General features: G+C 37.7%; 1 protein-coding gene and 1 long non-coding RNA gene across 4 annotated transcripts in view; both read left to right on the top strand.

The window, feature by feature from the left end:
* Nucleotides 1-23,473, top strand: part of LOC139958394 (calpain-7-like) — a 52,046-nt gene that overhangs the window by 6,969 nt on the left and 21,604 nt on the right. Inside the window, exons 6-7 of the mRNA XM_071955447.1 lie at nt 21,034-21,123; nt 22,609-22,735. Coding sequence (XP_071811548.1) covers nt 21,034-21,123; nt 22,609-22,735 — 217 coding nt within the window. The remainder of the gene's footprint in view (nt 1-21,033; nt 21,124-22,608; nt 22,736-23,473) is intronic.
* On the top strand, nt 169-10,076 carry LOC139958403 (uncharacterized). Of its 3 annotated transcripts, none has more exons than XR_011789779.1 (5): nt 169-790; nt 3,973-4,219; nt 4,789-4,978; nt 5,716-5,820; nt 6,377-10,076. It is a non-coding gene; the product is annotated as an uncharacterized lncRNA (long non-coding RNA). The 3 variants fall into 3 exon arrangements; XR_011789778.1 differs by having other exon boundaries at nt 3,968-4,219; XR_011789777.1 differs by having other exon boundaries at nt 179-4,219.

Genomic DNA, 23,473 nt, shown 5'->3' with positions numbered 1-23,473 from the left:
TCATTTAAATAACATATATATATATATATATATATATATATATATATGTTATTTAAATGATATATATATATATATATATGTTATATATATATATATGTTATTTAAATGATATATATATATATATATACACATTGGTATATTTGTTTACTTCAACGCATGATAGCTGGGACTTAGGTTTACCTCGGGGATAGGTTTACCTGACACCAGGTAAACCTAAGTCTAGGGTCTTCTTGTTCAATCAATTTCACTTCCTTTGATGAATGATTATTTCGAGTTAAGAGAAAACCTCATAAACTTATCAATTCCGAAGTTACAAAAAAAAAATCGTTCATTTAAAGGGTAAAATATCCCCTCAAAAGTGGAGGTAATTCCGAAGGGTATATAACAGAATTACGAACATGGTATATATGTTGATCCCAACTTTACACCTCGATTTTGACCAAATGCGGCTATATATAGTTCCGAAACTTACAGGTTCCTCTAATTACACTGAAATCTTCGTGTTTGTATGTTTTCTTCCATTAATTTGGGATATTTAAGAAAATAAGAGTTTCTATTTTAACTGGCAAATTTACACGTAACGAAACAACGCCCCCACACATAAGCAGTTCTTTCTGTGTTCGGTGGCAGGGCAGTCGATCGGATCGTATCGTTGCTATCCCAATAGCCTACATTCAACGTTACTTTATGTGGGCCTAGCCATGTAGTCTACGAAGGAAAGTGCCGCAGGTTACCGTAAACGTTGCCCATTTGAAGTTGGCTTTTGGAACTTTGGTGGAGTATATGCATTGTAAGTAAATTCCTTAAAAGTGTTCCGGATATATTAATAACATTTAGAGTAAATACCTTCATGCTGAACACAAATAAAGTAAGACCATGGTTAGAGTTAGAGTAGACTAGCCTAGGCCTAGGCCTAACGTTAGCCCTAAATTGGACCTATCAGTATTACTGGCTATGGTAAATCACAGCTGCCTGCTACTGCCTTTGCTGATACTCGGAATATAAAATATGATAAATAAATTAAAGTATATACTTGTAACAGACTGGTCAACCTACACATTTTGCAGCCTGGTGATCTTCCAGATCTTTTAAAGTAAAGGCTTAATAATTGACGCACCTCCAAATATTACTAGGCCTAGGCCTACTATTACTATACTAGCCTACTACTACTGTAGCTAGTACTAGCAACTATACAGCAGGCAACCATAACTTTTTGCAGCCAAGCAGAGTTAAATATTTCATGAGTTTGAATCCATTTCAGGTATATGCTGATCAAATTGTGTTTGTGCATGTTTTGGGGCATTTGGAAATCTTACTCCCTAAAAATAACCAAAATTACCTCAATATAATACCACTAATCTCTGGGACCTGACCTTTCTGAGGTTAGAGGCTCAGAGCATAGCAAACAGCATCCAAAGATAATGGATGTTTACTAAGGCCTTCACTACAGTAAGCTTATCGACAGATGTGTCAATTTAGGGGTATGAAAGAACTTGCATTCGTGCGATGCAATTTTGAACCATTTCACGAAATATAAATCTTTGGGTATGTCTCAATCTCTCTGCCATAAAATAAGGCAGTCAGAAAGTCACAACTCCACAAAAACAGATACACAAGCAAACGGAACACTACAGTAAAAGAAAGGGCCTGATAGATTCCATAAACGAGTTACAAAAGTAAGACATGTGAAAACGTTTGCCGTCTCAGTACAATATTCATCCCCACAATATTCTCTATATGTGTTAGTGTGCATCACTTAGCCCTGTGCGTACAGTAGTAGTGGTGTGTCATTGGTTCTGATTCAGAGAACTAAGTCACACAGGGCCTCAGTGTAGCAGTGTACAACAATTTTTTGTAACATGAGTTTTTTTCCCCTGCACCTATGGGATGAATCATGGCTGAAGGTAAACAATTGAGTATTCATTTTAGAATAACAACGCAATCATGGTTAAGTAATTTAGGCATTTTGATATTAACGTTATGATGTGGGTAGTGTTAATAGTGCTGAAGTAATAGCTTGATCAAAAGTATTCCTCAAAGTCCCACAATGCCTTCACAGGGTGACCTACTGTACAGTCACTTGAGCACTTAGGAGTTTTTGCGAAAAGAGCAAATTCCTTGTCCAAAATTGCTAGGTTTGATCCAGTTTTACAGAGTCCCATAACAAAAAAACACAGTCTGTGATATATCAATGGAAAAGTGTAAAGATTCAATGTAACATATTTGAAAGGATTAGAGTATGTTGAAAAACCACCAGCTATGCATTTTAAGGAAATAACAGTACCTCATTGAACCTTGCATTGTGTTCACACTAATGAGTTATGAAATTGTTATCTGTGTCTTCATCATTAAAAGCTATTAATTAGGTTGATCAATGGTCTCACATATTAGTGCAATCACAGAGGTTAAATTTCAATCAGGTTATAATGCCAAGGGAATCCAGACCTACTTCATAAAAAATAAAAAAAATTCATGGCTCCTATAAAAATCATTCATGATAAAAACCAGCATACATACAGTATGTGCAACTAAAGTAGTTTCATATTGGGTATCATGTCCAAATAAAAGCTCTTGATTGTATTCAGTTTTCATACTTTTAAAAATGACTATCTGTGTGCAGTAATTTGGTGTTAGTAAGTAACATGAAAATGCACAAGACTAATGTTCAACAGGCACTAAATAGTTCTCATGTCCATAGCACAAACCAGGGAGTTGTTCCATTACAACTCCCTGCACGAACAGGCTATTATGATCAGAGTTGTTATGGAACAAATAAAACTCCCTTGTATGATGTTAGCACTGTACTGTGTGACAAAACACTTAAATGCATACATGTGGTAACATGTTGCTATGATCCGATACTAGCTGGTTGGGTGTATAAATAGATCACCATTATGCAAACTGCACTGCACATGGTTTCCATTATGTAATAAGTTTCATTTTATGAATTTGTCAATTTGACATGTATGCTACTGTATATGTGTAGGCTGCATGTACAACTTATTGTATCTTAATAATATACAGCAAAAAACTATTGAGAACTGTTATAAACAACATTTTCAAAGTGACAGTTGGGGATCTAAAAAGACCACTGAAAGCCTTCTGTAGCAATATAACATGATACTAAACATTATGTATGTCTGCAAGCTAGTGTACCCTGCTTTGAGATGTATGGTTTAAATAAGGTTTTCACAAGTTTGCCCTGTTGACCCAACCACTGGCCTAGACATACCAATAAATAGATCTATCCATGCTTCAAATTGAGTTTTCACAATTTGACCATTTTTACCTAAAGTACCTTTGACCTTCACCAAAAACAATAGGCTTCTTGTACTTGTGATGCATCTATACATACATACTGTACCAACTATGAGATCTGTCCAATAAAGCTTACTGTCATGAGAAACTGTGTTTACAAGCTAGGATCACAAACACAGTACTCCTACCAATGCACACGCACACATATGCCATCGTGAGTGGAAAGTTTCAACATCACTGAAACCAAACATTAAAAATGAACTCAGTCATAATGCCAAAGTCTGTGTACACGAGTAGTCCTGAGCTTAAACCCCAAATGATACGTTGAGGGACTAAATGTACCGGTAAACATAGTCTACTGTAGGGTGCATGCAATTTTTAAGTAAATGAACTGCATGCGAGATGAGGCATTGAACCATGCATGAATACTCAGTCAATCTCTTGAAGTGATTGCATGCTAAATTCCTGGGTACAACTTACATACCAAATAATAGATCAATATTCAAACTTAGTAGTGTGGCATTTTTCTCAATTGTTGCATATGCGGTTTCCATGAAAAAAGTGATAGCTAAATTAACTAAACTGACATGAATATTGGACAACATGTACACTAAGTATTGACATCAAATAGGGAACTGCACTGTCAAGACTTCCACTTGCAATTTATGAAACAATTATCTGGACTTATTTATGTTCATTCTCTTGTCAGAAAAGATGGCTTACTTTGGCACAATTTGAGGAATGCATGAATGCAGAATGAGAACACCACAGCAGATATGCTCCACTTTATTGCAAGAAGTACAGGGCTGCAATTTCAAGGTCGACGCAGGATATCAAAATACTGTAACTTTGAGCTGCTGGTTCATGCTGACCATGGGATGCAGCGAGAAATGGCTTATATGGAAATAAGGAGCTCCCACAAGCATATATTGCAAACATCCCCAGTTGTCTTTAATATTCAGTAAGTATTGACTGTGAGATATATTTTAAATCCCTATGACCTGAAGTTAGTTTTCTAAAGCCTTCCCTTTAATATCCTCTAAGTCTGATCAACACACACTGTGCATAATATAAATTTACTGTACTAAGTTTCAACACGAACAAAGATGATGAAAATTTGCTGTTTATTTTCAAAAACTGTAAACGATCTAAGGCAACGGCTAACAAATTAATGTAAGAAAGACTTTCCACTTCCCACCAAGTCCACTGCCAAACCTTTTGTTTTACTTTGCTACTTCCACCATCATAGAATGTTATCAGAATTGAAATGACTTTATGTGTAGTCTTTGAAAACCAAATGTACTGTAAATCTGCCATCTGGCAGGCTGGAATGAATTGTAGGTAGGATTGTGAAGCAAAGACTTGAGGTGTTAACACACCATCACATTTTAACCTTGATTATGATGTGTTTATTTGTACCTTTTGCAACAATGTCAATATCAAAATGTGAGGCTTTAAAAAATATTTACATGGAATTTACTTCAGTGAAACTTCGACATATGATTGAAATGTTGTTTTGGTTTGTTGTAGGTTAACAAGAGCTGGTGGAATTTCTCCACAAGAGAAGGAAGTACTGTCATCAATAAAATCTGCAGACAGAAGAATATTTTTACTGAAGATCAAAATTTTCAATGAAAGGAAAGGCTTTCGATTAAAATTGGACAAACAACTTCTGTAGATACAATGAGGACTAGATTTATATGTCATTGCTTGGAGCCAGGTACGGTGCATTCTATGAGTTTGAATTTTTCTTTCTAGTTTCTGGACAGGTATATAACATACAGCATACAAATTAAAATTTGTTAATGAATTTTCTTCCTTCACAGCATCATAAAATTCATTATTAATAATCCATTTATACAAATTCTTATGTTGCTGTATTTGAGAATAATTTTCGTTAGTAAAACAAAGATTTTAATCATATTCATTGCATTAACTATTATTCATGTAACTCCCTTACTTCGCTGTATCAAATAAAACATTGTTTCACCAATCCATTATTACAGTTGTTATACTGCTGGGAGGGGAGACACCAAGGTCTTTTAATACTTCAGTTACCCAATTAATGCTAACTAGATGCTCAATAATGCTTCCCACAATGGGGATTTTGGGTCTAGCAAACCTTAAGTCTAGTGGACCCTCAATGTAATGGGCATCCTCCCCCCCCCCCATGTTGGTACTGCATGTGGTATACTTTTGTTAGTGAAACTAAGAGTTTCATCCTAGTCATTACATTGAGGGATGCTCTTTATTAAACTCCCTTACTTCACTGCAGCGTATTGGTAATCAACTATTCTAGTTGTAATGTTGCTAGTACTGTATTTGAGAATCCTTTTTTTAGTGAAACGAAGAGTTTAATGCTATCCATTACATTAAGGAGTACTCTCTAAGTGTCTACCTTCACAACATCATATAATAAATTATTAACAATCCATTATCTCTTTATATTTATGACAGAGCTGTAGTCGAGTCCAATTAGCCAGAGTCCGAGTCCATCTGGTCTGAGCCAAATACAAGACCCCTCAATTCCGAGCCGACTCCAGATACCAAAGATCACCTTCGGTAAAAATTCTTGAACTGTTATGATAATTATGCACCCAGAGGGAAATTTACCTCATGCTATAATTTTTTCGGACCAGATATGTGGCAGCAAGCTCTTCCTGGTTCATAAATGTTATAAAACTACTGGGAGGGGAGTCACCAAGGTCCTTCAATACTTTCAGTTACCCAATAATGCTAACTAGACGCTCAATAATGCTTCCCACAATGGGGGTGTTGGGTCTAGCAAACCTTAAGTCTAGTGGACCCTCAATATTATGGGCATCCCTCTTGTTGGTACTGCATGTGGTATCCTTTTGTTAGTGAAACTAAGAGTTTTATCCTAGTCATTACATTGAGGGATGCTCTTTATTAAACTCCCTTTCCTCACTGCATCGTATTGGTGATCCATTATTTCAGCTGTAATGTTGCTAGTACTGTATTTGAGAATCCTTTTGTTAGTGAAACGAAGAGTTTAATGCTATCCATTACATTTAGGAGTTAACTTTCTAGGTCTCTACCTTCTCAACATCATATAATAAATTATTAACAATCCATTATCTTTTTATATTTATGGCAGAGCTGTAGTCGAGTCCACTTGGTATGAGCCAAATCCAAGACCCTTCAAGTCTGAGCCGACTCCAGATATTCAAATATGATCACCTTTGGTAAAAATTCTTGACCTGTTATGATAATTATGCACCCAGGAGGAAATTTACCTCATGCTATAATTTTTTCGGGCCAGATAAGTGGCAGCAAGCTTTTCCTGGTTCATAAATGTTCAGCCCGGGCGCTCAACTTTCAAACCATGCAGGGAGAGGCAAAATCATATTCAAACCACGACCACTGCAGGTTAAAACGGGCTTGTGAGAACCCTGCTCTACTAAAAGTGATATTCTAGTTACATTTAGGATTGCTCATTAAGATTTTCAAATCATCATCATTGTCATGGTTGCTACTTTTTCTGATGTCATCATCATTTGTGAATTATTGTTATTGTTGCCATGTTACATTTGCCAGTATCAATTTTGCTTATTGTTCTCTCAAAATTGCAGAGTAGAAGGAAGAAATGTTAGCTAATAGTTATTATACCATATGTTCTTGGTCTCTAAATTGTTTACGCTGAGGTCAGTATGAACAGAAGTGTTTATAATAGTTTTCCTTTCTGATAAAGTATTTTCTGAATCATTTCATTAATTTTATATTTAAAATGGAATTTTCAGTAGGTGTTGGCTTCATTGAGGGTCAAAGGCTACTCAAGGTCAGTAGAGTAACATAGAGCATCTAACTCAACAAGGAAAAGTTGGTAGTCATATGTAGTGCATATAGGTTTCTGACATTGAGTACTAGTCTATAAATTTGTACAGTATAGCAGAAGCCCATGTGAGATAACTAGATATCTGAAACTGAAAGCCATGTTAACATGATAGTTCAATATTGGAATGATGAATGGAAGTTTGTATGCAGGTGTATCATGTGCTGAGTGCTCTAAGCCAAGTCAAAGGTTATTTGAGGCCAATATAGGTAAAATCTGAAAACCTTCATGATCTTATACTATCTAGTATCTGACTAGTAGCTGCTTTAATAGCTGAATCTTAGGGCAATTAATATATTTATCAGAACAAGTAATGTACCTCAAAAGACTTCTTAAGCTCCTTTGAGCCCCATTCAATATTTCAGTGTATTAACTTCATCATTCTTTTAACAAATTTACTCCAAATTGCTACTTTCATGTTCTGGCAATGAACCTTTGTCATATCATGTTGCATGAGTGCTGTAACTGGTTTACAAGCTTGCAAAAGTCTTAAAAGGAGGATAGGGTGTTGGGATAAATAGTTCAAAATAATATTAACAAAATTGTACCATATTTTGCTTTTCTTTTTTCCCATATGTTGCCACTGCTTGAATAAGACTAGTTGATAGGACTTTTTGTGAGCTCCACCTTTGACAACAAGGTACAGTAGACTTCAACTGCATCTTGTTGGCAACATCCTAGGAAAGTTTCAATGAACACAGATGTTTCTATAAAATGAGGAATCTGATGAACATTCCAATACTGCGAGTCTTTATTGGACATTTCAGCAGGAGGCAATAACCAATTCTGATATTGTTACATACTGTAGGTCCTTCATAAAATGCTACTTAAAGAACTGTATTACTTCCTTGGGAAGGTGAATTTTATTGTCAAATACAACATCAAATACAACCTGTCCAACTCCCCCCCCCCCCCACACCTCCATTTATCCCGAGTAGTTTACAGAAACTGGGACAGAACATTTTTTGTGGGAAACAAGGTTAAATAATGTTGTTTGAGGTATTGAGCATTTATCTATATGTCCCTTTCGAATCTAGATAGGAGGAAGTAGCAAACAATGCAAGGAAAACATGAAGTTCAAGTGGATGCTTTAATTGTTTTTACCCAAAACATTGCTATATTCATTGATAAATATAATCCACTTCAAATTCAGTACCGTTATACAACATGCAAAAGAGTTATGATATTGATGTACTTTCTGAATTTAGACCATTGCAGGTGAACAAGTTTAACATTGGTTTTTAATTTGACTCTATGTAGAAAACAGCGGTTACATAATGAACCTCAGATACAATGTCGTGTAATTACATATTACTGCTAGGAGCTGTTTAACAAACAGTGAAAGAAAAATTTATTACTTGACTATCAAGAGATTCGCAGAACTCCACTCCTTCAACAATATTTACAGTGGTGCAGACTTCAAAGCAGTGCAAGGGCAACAACTGCCTATCTCTTTAAGAAATTTCCAAGTGCTTTCATTTCTTTTGAACATTTGCATATGTTCAAAAGAAAAATGACAAATTAAAAGATGTGGTCTTTTCAACATGTTACCACATCTCCCCCACCCCCTCTCTCCCCCATCAAAAAAGTATTGCATGTAAAGCAGTAACCCTTTTTGTACATGTGCAATATATGGGGCAGAGCCTTATTCATGACTTGACCAAGCCCTTTATCCATTTGAATAGCACAAGTTATGTCAGTGGTATTCACATCAATGCCTCATAGAAAATGTGCCTCATGGTAAATTTTCTAGCTGATAGCATGAATGTGAATGAGCTGAAGTTGTAGAAGTTGCTTTGTTTATATATTTCTGAAAGTAACATGAAATTTCATATTGATTTTAATGAAAATATTTGCATTTATCAGTAATAAAACAGAAAGAAGACATAATGATTTCTGCTATAGTGTCTTATCTCTGCCTCTTATGTTAAAATTGTGTTCATTGGTTGGTCCTTGTACTTCGAACATATTGCTCCCTAACTCAGCAAACCCATATTCGATCTGAAGATGCTAATTCAGACAGCTTACTGTTCTAGCAAGTTCTCGACCAATTATATTGATGAATTTGCATCTGGATGAATTTGCACTGGATGAATTTGAATCATGCCAACTATGTAAGGAGCCATTTCTTTAAACCTTGCAAGACTGGTCTATAGAGTTTCCATGGGCGTCAACAGGTGGGGGACGGGGGGGACATGTTCCCCCCACTTTCAAAAGTGGAGGGGATATCATATCATTTGTCCCACCCACTTTTCAGAGCAGTTATTAAAAAAAAATCACATGCATATGCGCGATTTTCTATCACAATTGCTGAGCTGATTCAAGTAGAATCTAACTTAAGAATCATTATCAATAAATTGCACTGGAAATTAGAACAGTGCTTGGCCCTTTATCCCCCTTCCTCCGATATTCACCCTCCCCGCTTCGTCCGAGACCTCTGATAAAAGTTTGTGCGATGTTTGAACGATGTTTTAGAGTGTTTTGTGGAAGCACCCCTTCTCGCCAGAAATGGAATTCCCCTTGCCCTACACTGTGAATCAGAGAAAACGACGCATTTCAACTTGAAAACAAGGCGAAGACCCCACCAGGAAGGTAATATCATATATTTTAGGCCCTACAGACAGTATTCTGCCTGTATGCAGGATATTATATGATACCAAACTACCGAAAATATTTCGTTTGAGATGGACGCTGTGTAATTCGTCTCCCTTGGTGTCAGAACGGCATCTTTCTACCAGTACTTTCTGTCGGAATTTAGTTTTGTGAGACAAAATTTCTCCTCACAGATCTGGTTCTGATGTAACTAAAAACGACTCAGGAAGGCCGTCTCCTGCGATCTAGGGGGTCTTATGTACCCAAAATTTTCTGGTACGCTACGCGCCAACTAATGGTGGCGCTCCGCTTAGATAGTATAGTGTCCCCCTCACTTTCTGAAACCTGCTGACGCCCATGAGAGTTTCAGCTAATTTAATACAAGCCGATCGATGAAGAATTCAAATACTGTGTAATCCTATCCTACTTCAAAGGTGTACGTGGTCGAAAGGTTTCCTAGTAAAATTACTGGTCCTTTCAGATCTGCAACTTCATCTTGAGAACTTCTTTTTGGTCACATAGTAGCTTGAAACAATTGAAAGTTGGAGACAGTACTTTGAAGATATGTGCTTCGGCACCATGTACCCAGTGGCGTAGCCACGGGGGGGGGGGGTGGGGGTGGGGGGAGGGGGTGGGGGCGACAGCCCCATGAAAGCTTGTCGCCCGCCCACTGGGATTTTGGGTGTCGAAAAAATTACATGTGCGAAAAATATATCATTCATTGGTCTGCATGGTATCGAATCTCCATGATGACCACTCATGAACGACCCTTCGACCGCGGACCGGCAGTAGGCTATAGTTGCTGAAAAACCTGACGTGACATAGCGCATATGCCGAGATATGTCATGATATTTCAAAGCAACTTACCAGATTGTCTTTTTTCTTCTATTTCTCTAAACTACTTGATGACCATATCAAGACATGGGGATCTCAAAATAAAGGATGTTGTGAAACTTTAGAGCAGCTTACAAGGCCTGGGAAGTGTTATTTCCAACGATCTAGGAGGTCTTTATAGCTGAAAATTTCCCGTACGCTGAGCGCCAACCCATGGTGGCACTCCACTCAGGTAGTAACAAGACGCCCTCCCAGAAATTGGTCAAGCCCCCCCCCCCCAAGCGCCCACCCCCTCCACTGGAACAATCCTGGCTACTTCACTGCATGTACCACAGGTTTATCTGATATCAAAGTGAAAGCGGCTTTCCACAAGAATAAAGAAAGCATATCTACATTTTTGTGTAACACCTACACAACTCAATCCCCACGCAAAGAAGACTACCTACGTATAGTTTTCATTGAGGATTCCAATAATTCCTGCAATTTCCTACCAATAACATATGGAAAGTCACTCCTGTTATCGTGGCGGAGCTAGGGTATTGGTAAGAGGGGGTGAGAATGGTCTGTATGGGCGCTTTCGACTTTATCGAAGCGGAGCGCCACCACAGGTTGGCGCAGAGCGTACAGAAATCTTTTGAGTAAAGATACTCCCTATATGGCCGGAAATGACCCTTTCCGGGCCTTGCTAATTTGCAGATAAACGAAGAATAAATAGGTGTCATCGCCAACAAAATGTGACAAATGTCAATAGGTAGATGAGAGCGCCATAAAAAAGTCAATAATCGCGAATAAGTAAAAAAAGTGATAAATAGCTGAAAAGGGCGCCAGCAGTCCATATGAGTCCGTTGGGGGAGGGGGCATCCGCCCCCTGGCTGTATTGACGCTCCGCCACTGTTGGGAGCTCAGTGTAGGAAGAGAAGGGGGGGGGGAGAGGGACGGTATTTTTTAACGGTTTGGGTGAGCGTCTGCAATGATTCGTAATGACATGTTATCGCAAGCGTTCAACATGCTCAAATAAAAAGAATGAATGAGAAGGAATTCATATCACTTTTCAATCATTTTTTGAAACAAATTGAGCGAATTGATCGCTAGTAATCTTGAAATTGGTTTTATCACGGTCATTGTCATGTTTCTCATATGTACCTTTGACATATAAAGAATTCTGTACGTAATGTTATCAGAAATACTTTTAAAATGACACCAAAGAGATTAAAAATTCTTTTCGAACTTGTTAATAATATTGTCTTTTAAGAGACACCGTAGACATGTTGCTCGGTTGGGTTTACTGCAATAGTGGCAAATGGAGACCAATATCCGCACTTAGTGGACCTAATGTTATAGTCGTGCATTGACCTTGAACAGAGGGGCCTACCGTGAAAACGTACGGAAAATTCATCCTTTTATATCTCAGCGAGACAATTCCACTGGATACAATAATACGACTCAAAAGTCCTTAGATGTGGTCATCATAACAATCACAATAAAAGATATGTATGAAAAGCAGATTAAATATATGATGGAAACTCAAATGTGGACCAAAAAACGATGTCCCTACGGATGCCGTTTAGTGACATTTACATAATTTGTGTGTAGTAGGTTCCTTAGCTCTTTTGTGGAAAAACTTTGTAATATGCTTAAAGTTGGTAGTTCATCCATGCTTTAGATTAATGAGAGACATAGATCATCACGTTTTATGAGGAGGGAGGCTATTTTTAAAAATCTGGGTAATAGGTACTGTAACTCTTTTCTTGGAGAAAGCTTGGAATATGCGGATAAGGAAGAAAGTTTCGAGTTCCTCCCACGCATTAGATAAATGAGGGACCTAGTTCATCACGCTTTGCAAGGATATCTAATATAATAGGTGTAAGAGAGTGATTGTAATGAAGGGAAGGGGAGAATGGGGGGGGGGTAAATGATGTTACCAGGGGGACCTAATAATTTGTCCTAAATGAGATTTAAAACATTCATTAATATAAGTAAATTTCATTACTGCCTGCTCTCGCTGATTTCTTTTAACCCCATAGAGCGGAGTGTGTGAGGTGAAGAAGGGTAGGGCAGGATGGGGGAGGGATGATAAATGACGATGTAACCAGGGGGCTGATAATTCGTTCAATAAGAGATTTGAAAATATATATATATATATGTAAGTTTATATCATTACTGCCTGCTCTCACAGATTTCTTTCAACCCTAAGTTACGCTTATCGGAAGACTATACGCCGATAATACAATTCTTTAACAAGGAGATGCTTCTAATTTATTAAACCGTGTAACTTTCACTAATCTATTTGGAAAAAATATGCTTTTAAGTTGAAAGACTCAGTTAGGATCAATTAAGTAGAACAAAGATCGTTGCGTGCTGCGTGTAACGATGAAGTTTCCTACATTGGGATGGAAGAGTATCACGGAGTGTAAGATTGAGTGGGAAGTTAAATGACGGTGTAACTGAGAAATTAAAAAAAATCTTAGTGATAAAATCATTATTGCTTGCTCTTTGCTGATTTAACATTAGAATAAGTGTCTCTAATCATTAGATATTCCTTTAACATACGAGGTTCGGTTGGGGAAGGGGGGGGGGGACACTAGACGGATTGACGGGGAAGAAGATTGGGAGCCAGTGGCGGAGCTAGGGATATTGGTCAGAGGGGCGAGAAAGGTCTGTACGGGCGCTTTCGACTTTATCTAAGCGGAGCGCCACCACAGGTTGGCGCAGAGCTTACAGAAATCTTTTGAGTAAAGATACTCCCTATATCGCCGGAAATGACCTTTTAGGTATAGGTGTCATCGCCAACAAAATGTGACAAATGTCAATAGGTAGATGAGAGCGCAATAAAAAAAGTAAATAATCGCGAATAAGTAAAAAGTGGTGAATAGCTGAAAAGGGCGCCAGCTTCACATTTGAGTCCGCCCCCCCCCCCCCGCCTGACTGTATGGACGCTCCGCCACTGCCTGTTATGACATTAGAAACAAATACTGATATGAGATGAGTGTGGTATATACCTACTCACGACTGATAACAGTATTTTATAGTGCATGTTCTAGCCTTTTGACATCGTATGAATTAGTGTTTACACGGGTCCAAAAATCGGGAACCGGGTACCCGAGAGCCGTTACCCGTCGGGTATCCGGGTACCCGGGAAAAATTGTTTACACTCGTGTATCACGATTTTCAAGAAATTACATATAATAAATGAATTATATTCTCTACTGACAATGTTTTCATGTTCAAATACGTACATGTAAGATAAGGTATAAAACCTTCCTCAATAATTCTAGTTGCTTTTGTTTCTTTCATTAACTTGTTAATAACTTCATATAATTAACATCACTACTAACATCGCACTGCCGCCGCTGCTAATGCTTGCTCTCCACCTCTATCAGACCATACTAATATCCAATTTAGCTCTTAAACAGTTGCTACTACTACTATCTATTATGCAGGCCCAGGGTTCGCATTAGCCGCGAGATCGCGCAATTTGATCGCATTTGGAATAAACGATTAGTAAAAAGCCACTTGCGACGAATATTTTTTAGTTCATCCGTCTATATTCCATAAACATCTCGTAAAATTCCTTATCAGCCTTTCCTTTTATGAAATGAACGAATAAATAATTATTTCTTGCACATGGTAGCCTAACACCACACTAAGTCAATGAGAAATATAGCTAGGCCTAACCATCTGTATATTCGCTGAAATTGTGATATCCATGGAATACTTTCATTATTACTGTTACGTTCGACCACATGGTTGCCTAACACCACACTAAGTCAATGGAGGAATCTAGCCTATACCGCTGAAATTGTGACGCAGTTATAAGGTATCCATGGAATACCTTCGTTATCAAGGGCATAGGAACCGGGGGGGGGGGGGGCTGGGGCGCAAAAATATCACACTTTGCGTAGGATTCGGGTAATAAATCAGGAACCGGGTAGTATCGTGTCGGGCGGGTACCCGGGTAACCCGTGCAAACACTAGTATGAATCTAGCAGACAACGTACAGGTACCGTCTGGTACCATTATCCGTTTTGAGTGCTATTTAGGGGTTCTAGGACAAAATCCCCCCGGACAAAATCCCCCCGGACAATATCGCCCTGACCCATACAAAGCCTGCCTGCAACAACCAGGGATGGCCCAGGTGTGACAGTCAAGGCATGGGACATTGCAGTGGTTAGGGTACCGTTCAGGGGATTGGTCAGGGTACTAGTGAGGGTACCGGTCAAGGTACTGGTCATGTGACTGGTCAGGGTACCGGTCATCATACTGGTCACTCTACCAGTCAGGGTTCCACTCAGTGTACTGGTTAGGGTACTGGTCAGGATACCAGTCCGGATACTGGTCAGGGGACGGGTCGGGAGATCATTGAGGGTAATTGCGAGGCTACCTGTTAGTGTGGCCATGGGATATAGCTCCATGGTGTGACATTTAAGGGACCGGTCAAGGTACTGGTCAAATTACTGTTTATTGTACCAGTACTAGTAAGGGTACGTGTCAGAGTATGTGTCAGAGTGCCTTTCAGAATACCAGTTGGGATACCGGTCGAGGTACCGGCCGGGGTACGAGCCGGGGTACAGTCCAGGGTACTGGTCAGGGAGGGGTACCGGTGGGGGTAACTGTCAGGCTCACTATTAAGGTACCGGTCGGGGTATGGTCGGAGTACTGGTCCGGGAACCACTGAGAGTACCACTGAGAGTACCAATGGAAATACTGGTGAGGGTACCGGATGTATTGGATGACGATACCGGGGACCGGGATGACACATTTTTGTAAAGAATTGATGGGATTTTTTATAGCTTGGGGAGATTTTGGCTTGGGTGGATTTTGTCCAGGGGGATTTTGGCTCTGGGGGATTTTGTCCTAGGGGGACTTTGTCCGGGGGGATTTTGTCCTGTCACCCTATTTAGGTATTAGTATTGGACCAAAAACAGTATTAATGTCGGCACGAAACAAACGTTAAAGAAAGGTCTAACATCCCTGGTGGAACCATGGAAATATTTGAAAATTGTCAGCACTGTGGCAAGTCCCCCAGACATTTTGATATGTTACCATTATAGTTAACAAATTGGGTAAAGCCTGTTCAGGGAATGATGATAAGCAGCCCCTCCACTTTTATGTTTTTGACAAAATACTATACACTCAAAGCCAGATTTTTAAAGCAAAAAAATTATGGCTCAGGAACTAATGGTATACTGGCAGTTTTGAACTAAAATCGACAGTGAATATTACATGAATTGCATCAGAACATAATTTAAGTAATGCATAAATGCATGCGCAGTTGCAACTGTTCACTGTTTGTTTATTTTTTTTTCACTCCTCAGAGGAATACTGCTACAAACAGTCAAACAACAAACAATTTTCAATTGATCAGGAAAACAACAGAAAGTGTCCATTTCTTTTCACTACTGTACAGTATACTGTGTTGCTGACTCAAAACATAAACAGAGATAGAGGCAGTGAATGCGATTGCTTAAAATTCATCAAAAATTGTTGACGATTTGTTTTTTTAAACTTCTACCCAGAAATCTGGCTTATTACCAAACACATACAGTAGTGGAGATTAGCATGATATTAAAAGACGAGACACAATAAAAATTGTACAATCATATTCAAGCAGTTGATTGTATTTTCAATCCCAGTTTATATTTTCCACAAGATTTATTTCACATAAACCAGGATACTTGCACTATTTCATGACCTCAATTTACTGACCTCTCTCATACATGAGAAACATTTTGGAAACTAACTTATACCTCAAGTATTTATCTAGACTTACCAGTATAGGCTGTATCTAATACCGTAACCAATGCAAATTACCACAATATCATGGAGTTTCCATGCTTGGAGGGACAAAATTATACACTATACCCCTGGATTGCACAATTTCATACCTATAGTTACAAGTGTTGTGGTTTTACAGTATGTTTCATTGGGCTGCACTAGGTTTCCATGACATTGGTGCTAGTTGCATGTGCCTTTGCTGTATTCACTCCCCTCAAATTTGAGGGGAAATAATTTAATTTTGTTTAAAGAATAAACTGGTTCTTGGTGTAATAAAAGACCACAAGCTTTCAGTAATTAAGTCAGGCCTAACATTGTAAACTTTTCCCATAGCATAACCCCTGAACCCCACTTGTAGAATTGTGAAACTGTGGTTCAGAAACAATGCAGTGTACCCCTGGAGATTTTGAGGGATAAAAGTTTGAAAGATTTTTATAATAGTAATCTGCTTAACAAATACCCTTAGTCCTGCACAAGTATCTGTGTGGTGGTTGTTGAAAATTACTGTACTATGGCTTGCTGATCTTGTTTGGAATACAAAATTAAAACATCTTAAAACATGAGAAATGCATTTAAGAACAGTTAAAGCAAGGTAAGGCAGCAAAATATCCAGTAACCTCAACACTTAAGCATCAGGACCACTTCAGTTGTATAACAAGTTCCATGTTCTTGACAAGCAGCTGCAAATGTTCCCTAATACTTACAAAAACATGTAGTGCCACAATGTCACCAAACTAAAATATTTCAAGAAGTACATTGCAAAAGAATGAGTCCATTTATACAGTTAAATATGTAGAAGACTTCCCATGAAGACTGGTCTGCATTCTCTTGGTTCTGTCTGCTTCAAGCTTATACTATTAATTTCCTCTATCTTTGATATGGTGTAACAGTGTAACATATCCTGGAACTAGTTAGTTTTCTGTTACTGCTCTGCATTTATGTGAAGCAAATACTACATTACTGTGCCAATCTAACAACTATTCCCAGCAACTTCCTAACTCCATTGAAAGATGTGCTGTGTCCCAGAGGATATACATGAGATGTGTGAATCTACTTCGCGATTTACAGGACATACTTTTGCTTTGCTTGGCATCGGCTTCTATGCAAGCTTTTAATTGATAAGCCCAACAAGGAGCTACTATATACCACTATGTACAGCATGATGAAAAGCTTGGTTGATGATTGTATTCACCCCACTGTAAACTGTGTGATAATCTTGCCTGGCATTTCTAATTAGAGCATATCCTTTGCTGTATTAGCCTGTAGATCTATCCATCTGTTGGTACAAAAAGAAAAGCTTTCTCTTAAAGATATGCTGATTTGGTCCCAATTATAGCACGCGCAATATAGCTTGGAATGTTTTGCGATTACCGATTAGACCTCACATGACCTCACACTCTACAAATGAAGAAAACAATGAACTGCTTTACAAAACTAAATCTCCTGTAATTCAGCCAATATTTTAATCATCTCACAACCTTTCATATATACTATTTTCACTGTAAATTTCAATTCGTTTATCCATCCCATTTTGGGCCCATTAATTCTTGATTCATCTTGCCTTGTATACAACATTACACATTTTATTTATGCAGCCATGCATTCAATTGGAGCTGAAACAGCTCCCTACCATAGCAAGTGCTTTTAAAAGTTGCAAGTCATTCAAGCTTTACTTATTGTAAAGGTTTCAAAATTTAAATATGCATGTACATTTTATGTGGACCTAGCCTGACAATTTGGTGTTGTCTTGCATTGACCTTTAAGATTAAAAACCAGAGAGTGGATATAGCTCTAGTGTAGTTAAATACTATGGACATAGAGGAAAAGATACCACCACATTAACCAGATCATACAAAAGTTTTCATCCCTTCTGATTGTTTCTTACTTCATTCCATAACTTTGGAACAAATTACCTCAGATGTTACTCGTATTTGAGATAATAGAGTCTTATGGTATCAAGTTTATGCGATGTCAAACCTACAGAATATTAACTTACTTTTTGGTTAATTCAGAAAATATCTTCCATTTTGCTGTCAATGATGCAGTAGGTCACCACATCAGTCTGTCCCAGGCGGCATCTGTGCTCTAGCTATGATTGCAACCGTTCCAATATTGACTTTTTCACTGCATGGCAGCTACATCGTACAGTGTTATTCCCTTGGATAGTGGGCTGTTGTCATTCATCTTGAGATTGAGAATGTTGATCATCAAATTTGTCTGAGAAAACATTAACAGTGCCAATCAAATAAATATCAAATGGTCAGAGTGTAGATGTGCATTATTTCAATTTTTATTGTACACTTCTCTCCAATATATTTTGGGCCAATACAGAGCTCAGATCTTTAACACTGAATATTGCACATTTAGTCAACTTGGTGGATCTAAATAGACTTAACAAAATGACTTACAGTATATGTAAGGGAGGGGATAGAAGGCTTTATAAATTTTTGTGTTATATATATTTTTGGAGGATGTTAACTTTTAATTAGGTGCACTCAGCTTTTGTAATAGTTACACTATGGAAATGTACTGACTCAATAACCTTTTGGATGCATGGCATTGTTATTTTGTACAAATTTTGGCTAGTTATAAATAAGACACTTGAAACACAATGCATCACTTGAGAGACTTAGATTAAAGGTATTCTGCATTGGCCCAAATTTGATGCTGGATTTTCTAGTATTATATCCTTTAACTGTTTTTATTGATATCCTCACTGGGATATTCAGACATCTTACAGTACAGTGGTGTTTAGAATGTCTGAGAATATTTTGAAGAGTAAAGACTTATAAGAACTTTTTGAAAAGTTCTAGCAGTTATAGCATCTCTTATTCAATACAGGCTACTTGTAAGTTGCATTTGCATGGTGACTTCAGTCTCTAATAATCTAGGCATAGCTACTGTACAGTATAGTAAAGGCTTCATAATTGACGCACCCCTGTAATTGACGCACCTTAAATTATTACTAGCAACGATACAGCAGGCCACCTAAACTTTTTTTGCAGTCAAACAGAATTACATATTTCATGAGTTTGAATCCATTTGAGGTATTTGCTGACCAAATTGTGGTATTTTTTAAGCTTTTAACACCCTCCCCCCAGTTTTGCACGTTTTTTGGCCATTTGGAAATCTTACACCCTTAAAATACCCAACATTACCTCAATATGATAATACTACTCTCTGGGACATGACCTGTCAGAGCTTAGAGGCTCAGAGCATAGCAAACAGCATCTAAAGTCAATGGATGTATACTAAGGCCTACACTACAGTTAGCTTATCAACAAATGTGTCAAGTTAGGGGTATGAAAGAACTTGACACGGCAGACATTTTGTGGTCAAATTCTGCTCAATTGTACGGTGCATAAGCACAGAACCTTAAATATTTTGAGATCAGAACATTTCCGAGGAACTACACATATGAAAAACACATACAGTTGAGTAATTTGGATTTTTCCTTGATAGATATCATTGATCAAATCCTTAAGTGCGTCAATTAAAAGCCCACCATGCTACAGTATCTGGTCATGATTAGGGCAATGTACAGTAACATAATTGTCCAGCAAAATCTAAGGCCATATATGATACATACTGTACATGCACAGTAGGCTAAGAAGTTAAGCTGACCTACTTGAAATCTAATTTCTCTGGCAGTTGGTATTAATTTGTAGCTCAAACTACAGACCAGTTTACCCTTGACCCAATGCTAAGGTAGTGTTAGGACTTGGACTATGGCCCTAGGCTACAGTCGAACGTAGGCTAGGCCTTACAAGTTTTAGGCTAGAAGCTAGTCTAGACTATAGTATTGAAATATGGGTATGAACAAATAACGTGAAGCTGTATGCAACAACGTTATAATATCAACGTTATTAATATCACCAAACTTTATTGACTAATCTCATGGACCTTACCTGAAGTTGTTGGTGAGACGTTTTCGTGTTAACGGTACTTTTTTAAGAAAAAGTCAACAAGGAAAGAACCTGGGCACGAAAACCAAACTTTCCGGCGAACGACTGACCCGATCTCAAGCCCAGTCCCCTTACATCGGGAGGGAACAGATACTACACATCATCTTATATTAGCCGAAACTGTTATTGGGTTGCATGCAATGCAGCCTACGGGTATGCTTTAGCGTTAGCCCTGGCGTATACAGTGTACACAGTGTAGAGCGTATACACTGAATACAGGCAACTGCGGCTGTCAAGAAAACTACGGATGCCTGTACGTCAGGTCAACTTATATACCAACTGGGGGATATACTTTGAGAGCAAGACTTAGGTTTACCGTAAGGGTTTGACCAATTGGATTTTTCCTTGCCAAATGACCCAAAAAGTAGGTAGCAACTTATAACGACTGATATGCAGTCCTAGTACCATAAGGTATACTGATGTAAAATTTCAAGTTGATCCAATCATTTCACCTCAGGTAAACCTAAGCACCAACTTGGAGAAGTAAACGTAAATACCAATCCAGTGCTATATATATATGTATATAATTTAAATAACATATATATATATATATATATATATAGGTGTGAATTAGTTAAGACTACTGGAACACTAGTCTCTCACCTATAATTGGCTCTGTCCACTGGATAAAGAGCACCCTGCGCTAAGATAGATGGCACCACCAACCAAACGTTTATGCATATATATATATGTATGTATATATGTATGTATACACACGACCAATGTCTAATGAAATCTTCTATTTTATCTCGCCAGAAAAACGTCTTCTATCAATGGAAGAGAATATGTACCCTTCATTTCTAGGGCAGACTTGAAGGAACGTTTCGCTTTTCCTGTGCCTTTCACGTAAGCTTCCAGTGAAATATCTGCAATTTTACTCACTGTTATTTACATGTGTATATGTCTTAATTTCTGATTTCTTTAATTGTAAATTATGTTTGATGGCCTCATTTTAAGATAAGGTTTTATGTTTGTATCGCTAATTGAGTTTTGCCCTTGATGAATGAATCAATCAATCAATCAAATGAATGAATCAATCAATCAAATAAATAAATAAATAAATAAATAAATAAATAAATAAATACATACATACATACATACATACATACATGCATGCATGCATGCATGCATGCATGCATGCATGCATGCATGCATGCATGCATGCATGCATGCATGCATGCATGCATACATACATACATACATACATACATACATACATACATACATACATACATACATACATACATACATACATACATACATACATACATACATACATACATACATACATACATACATACATACATACATACATACATACATACATACATACATACATACATACATACATACATACATACATACATACATACATACATACATACATACATACATAAATAAATAGATTCTCACATTCCGCGGTTCACAGTTATGTCAGCATTCTCACCACTCATTGAATTTGTTAGTGTTTACAGATTTAACAATCTAATCTATATGTGATTGCTTTAATAGAGGCAGGAAATAATTTGTAGTGTTCAAAATTTTGCATTGAATATTTCACTAAATTTGATAGCACTTGGAAAAGTAGAAAAGAAATTTATGTCTAGAACAGGATTCCAACCAGTCAACCTCTGGATTACAATCCCATTCTAACCATCTACATCTCTCTGCTCTTTTCCCTGTCGTAAACTATTTTTCCGTTGTTCAATTACTTTTTGTAAAAGCACAAAAAACTTGACTGATCAAAATGGAAAGAACACCAATTTTGTTTTTGCTCCAACAAATGCAATGCAGGCACAATGAGATTATGTCATAAACTTGTGCAAGTGTAGACAGAGTGTGTTATTTTACTAATTTTATTTCTTAAATGGAAAAAAGAGCACAGAAATGGGATTGAAATCAGTCACGTCTGGGTGACAAGCCCAGCACTTGCTACCAACTCAGCTATTCAGCCTTTAGCTCACAGCAATCCCTATGTAACCATTTCTTGTTCAATAAAACAATATTCCAGATGAAGTGAACCATTGGGAGCCTGCTAGGAGTGATCAAGTTGTTGCAAAGCACAAAGATCTCTTACTTAAAGGAGGTGGTGGGTGGGGGGGGGGGTTGTGGCTGGTGTGGCAGAAAGGGGTATCCAATTATGATATTTCATAACTTAAACATATTGATGTTAACTTAATAATACAATCCAGTGCAAAATGTAGCATTGATCTTATATGACCACACTTTGATGGCATAAGACCACCCCTTTTTTCCCTCTTTTTTGTTGTTGTTGACTGACCACACATATGACCTTAGCATTAAGAATAAAAATATTTTTCTCTCTTGTAGGGATAAATGTGGTCCTTTGGTGCTAGCCCCAAAGCAAAAAGAGAGATTTGGCAAATGGGCCAGACCAGAGGAATTTTGCTCCGAGCCACAAATCATTTATGTCATCTCCAGTTTTAGTGTGAAACAGGTAGGAGGGTGTCAACAGCTGCATAAGCCATTCATTGTAAAGATTAATGATTGTATTGTTTGAACAAGAAGTTCATCAAAAGGTGGCGATTAAGTTCTGACCCCTTCCAAAATTGTCAATTTCAGCTTACCTGATAATTAATTTGATGTGGAGAAATTTTTCCAAAAGTGAGGATTGCCTTTTGTAGTTTTTTTTTACTACATTTATTTTGCAATATTTTACCTCTCTTTTACATAGCCTTTCGAAAATACTCCTCTCCCGGAATGAATTTTCAAATGAAATGAAAGTTAATGCGGTGTTGCCCTCAATATATGCTTACAATGGCCACATAGCAGACAGTTCTGCCAGATTCATAGCAGTTCTTCTGACTGTGACATGATCTGATGTTACAAATCATATTTTATTTTGGGGATTAATTTTGCATGGTTGGAACTGTACCTGCAAGTGAGGTAATTTTGAATAGATTTAGTGACAAAAATCAGTCCTAGTACCTTTATTTCCTTGTTACCTTATTCTAAAAGACATTTGTCTCTCCAAAGTTATGCCAGTGAAACTATGGATTGAAACTACCATGCCCCAACATTTTGAATCCATTCAAAGTCATAAGGTAGATAAAAGTTCATGCCAGGATCTATGTTGCATTAATACCCTTCTACTACACAGACTCACTCAGTTACAGTGTTTCCTCTCAGAAATTTCCCATTGAGTCAAAATGGCTAATATCTGAACATTTGACTC

The sequence above is a fragment of the Apostichopus japonicus genome, chromosome 18, assembly GCF_037975245.1.
Source record: "Apostichopus japonicus isolate 1M-3 chromosome 18, ASM3797524v1, whole genome shotgun sequence".
Taxonomy (NCBI): Eukaryota; Metazoa; Echinodermata; class Holothuroidea; order Aspidochirotida; family Stichopodidae; genus Apostichopus; species Apostichopus japonicus.
This window is presented reverse-complemented; position numbering and strand designations above follow the sequence as displayed.